The following is a 6000-nucleotide window of genomic DNA, read 5'->3' as shown; positions in this document are numbered from 1 at the left end:
ATGCCGGGAGTTGTCGTCCCAGCCGCGGCGGTGTGGCGTCCACGGCAATTACCGCTTGGTGAAGGAGAACTACAATTCCCAGGGTGCCCCGCGGCCGGCTGCGGCCATTCCGCCTACTCCTACTCTCTCCCCCCCCCGCAAAGGGGCATTCGCCCCTCCACCGCTCTGTGGGGAGGAGGGTGACGGCCGCGCCCCCGGGTGGCTCTGCCAGTGGGGGGGGGGGGGGTGAACGACATCCTGGGGCGGCCGGGCCGAGCCCAGCCCTCTGGGCTGGCGGAGGCGCGGGGGCGGTGCTCCCGCCGGCAGCCGGGACTTCCTGTGACAGCCCATTTCCTGGTCGGATGGGGCCGGTGGGGGGCGGCGGTGGGGTCGGTCCCTGACGGGCTCGGTGGCCGCCGGGAGCTCCGCCAGGCAGCGATGCGGGCCCCGGGCCCTGCCGGCAGGCGGCCCCCGCCGTGACCCGCCGCGGGCAGCCGGTGGGGCTGCGGCAGGCCGGCCCCTGGGCGCCGCTGCGGGGTGCATGGAGGAACCCCCCGCCCGCAGAGAGGTACCGGGAGGGGGGCCCTGTCAGTCCGGGCTGTCCTGAGGGGACTGCGGTGGCCCAGGCCGTGCTGTGGGGGTAACCGCCTTTCCCCTCCTGTTGTCCCCCCCCCTCTGGTTTTGCAGGTGTGAATCCTCCGGAGAACAGCGCGCCTGCTTCGCTTGGCCCCACAAGGCGAGCGGCCCCGGGTCCCCCTCGCCGGCCTCGGCCGGGCTGCAAGAGGCACAAGGAGGGGGCTAGGGACCTTAAAAATAACATCGCCCCCATAATCAGGCAGCTGCTCCCTCCTGAGAAATGAAGAAGTTTTTCGACTCGCGTCGGGAGCAGGGTGGCTCTGGCCCTGGATCGGGCACCAGTGGTGGCGGTGGCGGCAGCGGTGGCCCGGGCAGCGGGTACATCGGCAGGGTGTTCAGCATCGGCCGGTACCAGGTGACGGTGGACGAGGTGCTGGCGGAAGGTAAGACCCCAGTGCCTTTTGAAGAGCGCTCTGCCTTTGCTTCTTTTCCCTCCCCCTTTCCCTCACAAAGCTGGGAAGGGAGGCTTTGGCCTTTCCCGTGCACTCCGCCTCCCCCTTTATCCCTAGCTCCCCTAATATTTCATTGTCCTTGACAGACTTGCGATCCAGTGGCATCTGCGAGCTGACATTTCTGGTCTTCCCATATGTAAACCCAGTGTGGGTGTGCTGGATTTGGTTTGGGGTTTTTTTTAAATGCTTTAGAAATTGAGGGGATTTCAGAAGTTAATTGTTTCCCACCTTCCCTAAACTGGGAGTTTAAAAAAAGCTAAAACCAACCAAACCCAAAATTGTCAAATGTGTTGATGCACAACAAGGTGCTGTAAATAATGGAAGCGGTGGTCTTCACTCTAACTTTCTTCAGCTGGTTGCTTCCTTTCCTACCTTAAGTAGAGAGGAATAAAACACAGGAGTAAATTCCTTGTAGATGCACATAGGTGGACTGAGTAGAGCTAGCTATGATCTGGGATGAGGGATTTCTGTTTGGGGTTTCTGCAGGGGAAGTGGTAATCCCAATTGCATTTGTTTTCAAAATACAACAATTAAAGAACTAAGAATGAACAGTAGGGGTTATAAAACTCTTTACATGTGCAGTCCTTGCAGTGCAGCAAGCTGCTGGTGGCATTTTTTTTAATTGTAACCCGCACTGCTGCTTTAACTATCATTTTACGTTTCATTTGTTTGGGCTATGAGGGACCTTATGAATGGCTTTGGCCAGTAACCTTAGCCTCGACCTTCAGAGAGATGTTGGCCTCCTTAGCCCTGGTCCGTCTTCTCCGCAGCATCCTTTGCAATTTCAGTCAAAACAGGGTTTTGTTTTGGTCTTGTAATTGCGAAGGAGAGGGCAGCTGCTGTATGAGAGCTGAGTAGGAGGACCTGTGTTGGCTTTTACAGAAAGAACCCTAAAATGGAAAAGGGACTCTGCGTACGCTGTGTGCATTCAGGTTTGTAAAAAGTCACCACAGTGTACAAGAAAATAGATCTGTGACCGTCTTCCAGACATGGTTTCTGATCTGCTGCATGCTGAGCACTGAAAACAGTCCTTCAGCTAGTAACTATAATGATTTTATTTTTATTTTTTTTCCCCGACTTGAAATTTGCAATATAGGTTTGCCTTGGCTGATATTTCCAAGGCCTTTTTGGCCTTAGGACCTTAGGAACTATATGAGCTAAACCTGAGAAGCTGTCACAGTCCTTTTTTAATGCAGACAGGCCTCATCCTGGTAATAGGGGAAAACAGAGGCTTTTTTTGCTGATGAATAATCTGTTGGCAGGTTCTGCTCCGGTGCTGACAGCACCAGGAAGCAAGCCTGTGTGTCACTAGGCTCTCTCCAGCCTAAGCTACAGCCACCAAAGGTGCAAGGTGGTAGCACAGACAGTGCGGGAGAAGTGCCCCCCCCCCTCCGTACCTTGCTATCCTGGAGGAACTCCTGCTTGTGAGGCCTTTTCCCTGTGAGTCCGGGGTTCTTGGCTGGTTTCTGGGATGGAACATGGCCTAGGGTTGGCTACAGCTCTTAGATCTGTGCACACAGGCCAAGTGGGGTGCAGCAGGCCTGTAAAATAGGTGCTATGTTCTTTTCCTGCCCATGCTGCAAGGCAAAGGAAGTTCTTTTGGTGAAATGTGCTATGCAAGTATTTTCCTTGCGGTTAAACTCCCAGTGTGGGCAATCCGAAATACCTCTGCATGGTGGGTGAAGTCTCCAAGGGGACGAGAGCAAGAGGACATGTAGGTTTGCAGGTTGTCACCTTTTGATGGGAATGGAGGGATGAAAATGGTGTTTCCCTTATAGAAAAGGTAGGTCATCTGGGGAGTCAATGTGGGTTGGAAGTGCTGCAGCTTTGGATACTTCTGGCCTTTTGGTGTAGCTGCGTGTTGCTCCCCAAGTGCTGGTAAACAGCAATTTTTCACTGACTCAGCTGGAGACCTAGTGAGCTCTCGGCAACCTGGTCCCTGTGCTACTGATGTTTGAATCTTCGTCTGGAAAACTTTTTTGTATCTGCAGTGAATTTTGGTGGTTCAGCAGTGTTGAAAAGGCAACTTGTGAAGTCCTGGCTATTTCTGCTAAAAGGAAAATTCCCCTGGGAAGCACTTTGTGGGAGGAGGAGGAGTATCCTGTCTGGGAAAGAAACATCTCTCATCCCTGTTGCTTTAGAAGGGAGAGGAGAGGCCTCTGTTTTGGTGCAGCATGTGAAGCCTAGAAAATAAATGAGATGTAAAAGTGGCTTAAAAGAAAGAGTCTCTCAAATGATCATGGATGGTGTCGGGGAGACTTGAGTTGCAAGCCTGAGGAACTGGTTGAACCAGAACTTTTGGAATTAAAGTGTTGGGATTTACCTCTCTGTTTGTCAAAGCTGTGACTGGTCATCTTCAATTCTGCTGAGCAACTCTGCTGAAGATGACTGCTCCCTGGCCCAGGCTGAGGCTCCTTAATGCAGGCCCTGTGAAGTGTGCCAGATAGCAGATGTCTGCATGTGCTCGCAGTCTCTTGCGTAGATCCCCCAAAATATCTACTGGGGTTAGGTACACCCTCCACCCCCTTAAAAATAGTTGTATTTGGATACTCGCTTTCCTGGGCAGGGAGGAACATTCCTTCCTTTTGGAAGGAAGTAGATGGGAATAATATAGAAGGAACTCAAAAGGTTGTTTGTCCGTGATATGGGTGAATCAGGTTTGGTTTTTTTTTTTTACAAATGGTACATTGTAATAGGTGATTCTTAGTTGAGTCTTTGTTGTTGTCTTGCTCTAATCCATATAATAGCACAAATAATCTCTTGAAAAATTCCCCTCAAAGTTTGCGTGAGGATTAACTGCTGTGGGAGGTCAGCACTGCTGGCCTTGGAGTTCTGCAAGGCCAGGGTTAAAGTCGGCCGCATCAGCATAGTGTTCCAGTATGGGCTGAGGGGGTTGTTACCGACTTTAAGGTGACTGGAGTTTCAGGGAGCTGAGGTGAATGCCCAGGAGGCATTTGAGTGTGTGGGTGAATCAGACTACTGTCTTACTGTTTTGTTTATGAAAAGAAACCAAAACAGTATGATCAAATTGGATGCTGCTTTTTGTTTCTGCCTCTGTGTGTGTGTGTGTGGGGGAACCAAACCCCAAAACCCCACGATGACTACTCTGTGATGAGGACCAGAGCAGCAGAAACATTTAGAAGGACGTTGCCAGAAATCAGAAATTTGCTAAGGAGTTTGTGGGATGTGCAGGTGTGGCAGAGTACCACGAGTCACCTGTACTCCTCTGAGCTAAAACAAACAAGGTGGGGATTGCCCCAGTGTCAGCTTTTCAGAGGGCTGTATTTTGCGTTACTCTGTGTACCTGCAGGATTGTAAGAGAGTGCTGAATTCATCCAAGGTATGTAAGCATTGATGGATGTGTGTTTGAGCTAGGATTTTGTTTGTCTTGGTCTACTTCTAGCAAAAGATACAGTCTCTGTTTCTTCAGGTCTGTGAAAAGTCACTCTTTCAATTAGTAGTATTTTTCTGAAGGTGCTACTTGTAGTCTTTTCCCCTTAAAACGTGTAAGCTAGGGGTTTCAGGTTTAATAATTGTCAGATACTTCACTGAATTTTTTTCAGATACATGTCTCTGTGCTGCTAGCTAATGAATGTGTACCACTTAATTGTAGACATTATAAACCAATGCAAAATCAGCTTAAATTTGCCAGCTGTAACTTTTTACTCCATTTTGAAAAAACAGCCATTGTGAGGTTTCATCATGATTTTCTCTAGCAGATGTGCAGGCCAACGTGCATATGAAGAGCTTGGTAAGGCTGAGAATGCACAACCTGTGCCCAGTGGGGGAAGGTGGCAATTGTGGGCTAATTGCAGAGGAGTTCTGCTGCCTGGCTTACCCCCAGAGCTTCCTTTCCCTGGAGCATGCAGCACCATAACCCGAAATCACTCAAATTACATGTGAGCATCTTCTGAAATAACTTCACTTTAAAATAAACACATTCTGAGGTAAATCTTGCAAATTTGCATGATCCTCAACCCAATTCTAGTGTGGTTGGGTTCAAGGTATCACGCTGAAGTGTATTTTGTCAGTTATTGCCTTCTAGCTTCTGCCAAGTGCCAGCTGCTAATCAGCTGACCAGTGACATTTGGATTAGGAATTAAACTATTTCCCCTCTTGGAATGGGATATGCGATGTTTACCTCTTTTTTTCCCCATTTTCCTGCGTACCTTGTGAGGCAGAGTGTGTACACTGCGCTCTGCACTGCTAGGTAGGATATTGGCTCCTCTGTGTTTTAGTAGTCTGTTTTTATGAGTGTACAAGCCAGGCAAACCAGTGAAGAATCCCAAGTGAGTTATTTGGTAAATGTTGAGTTATCCCAAGAGCTTTGGTGCTTTTAGCAGCACAGATTTTGCTGGGGCAGTGTGTGTGCCATGTCCCTAGACGTCATCAGGAAAGAAAGGAAGGTGTTAGTGGATTTAACTGCGTAAGAGGTTGTATGGCCCGGAGACTTGCATTATCTAGCCTCACGAGTAAGTTTTATGCAACGTGTCAGAGAATGGGTCTGGGATTGTACGTGGGGGTGGCTGGTTTCTTACGTAACAGCTATATTAGCTAAAAGCATATTTAATGGCAGTGTTAGCCCTGTGTAGTCATGGGAGGATGAGTTTTTTGCAGTCATCTTCCCAGGAAAGAGCCTTCCATGTTAAAACAAAATAGTGTCTAATTCAAGCAGTCCTGGGACAGGCTAATGAAGTTGTCAATTACTTAGTATAAGAAAGCTTAGTTCTGGGATTCTGGCTGGGGAAAATACAGGGTTTAACTATCCAACTCAGGTCCCGCAGAAGTGTTCTAGTAGTTATATATGAACAGATTACTAACCTCTGGTTGCGACACCAGCAGTGACATTTTGGATGTAAGGAGAACATGTACTGCCATAATGTTTTTATTGTTGTGGGCCTTCTCCCCTTTGTACGGGAGCTTGTCAGCAGTT

General features: G+C 49.3%; 1 protein-coding gene across 14 annotated transcripts in view; it reads left to right on the top strand.

Moving 5' to 3' along the window:
- Positions 1-219: 219 nt before the first annotated feature.
- AAK1 (AP2 associated kinase 1) overlaps positions 220-6000 on the top strand; it is an 88478-nt gene continuing 82697 nt past the window's right edge. For 2 of the 14 annotated variants that reach the window (XM_054804375.1, XM_054804374.1), the window contains exons 1-2: positions 226-547; positions 667-998. In XM_054804375.1, the coding sequence (XP_054660350.1) occupies positions 836-998 (163 nt within the window). In that variant the 5' untranslated portion in view covers positions 226-547; positions 667-835. Of the gene's footprint in view, positions 548-666; positions 999-6000 lie in introns of all 14 variants that reach the window. The other 12 variants (XM_054804379.1, XM_054804380.1, XM_054804382.1 and 9 more) reach the window with 10 other exon arrangements.

This window comes from Grus americana, chromosome 26, assembly GCF_028858705.1.
Source record: "Grus americana isolate bGruAme1 chromosome 26, bGruAme1.mat, whole genome shotgun sequence".
In the NCBI taxonomy this organism is placed as follows: Eukaryota; Metazoa; Chordata; class Aves; order Gruiformes; family Gruidae; genus Grus; species Grus americana.
This window is presented reverse-complemented; position numbering and strand designations above follow the sequence as displayed.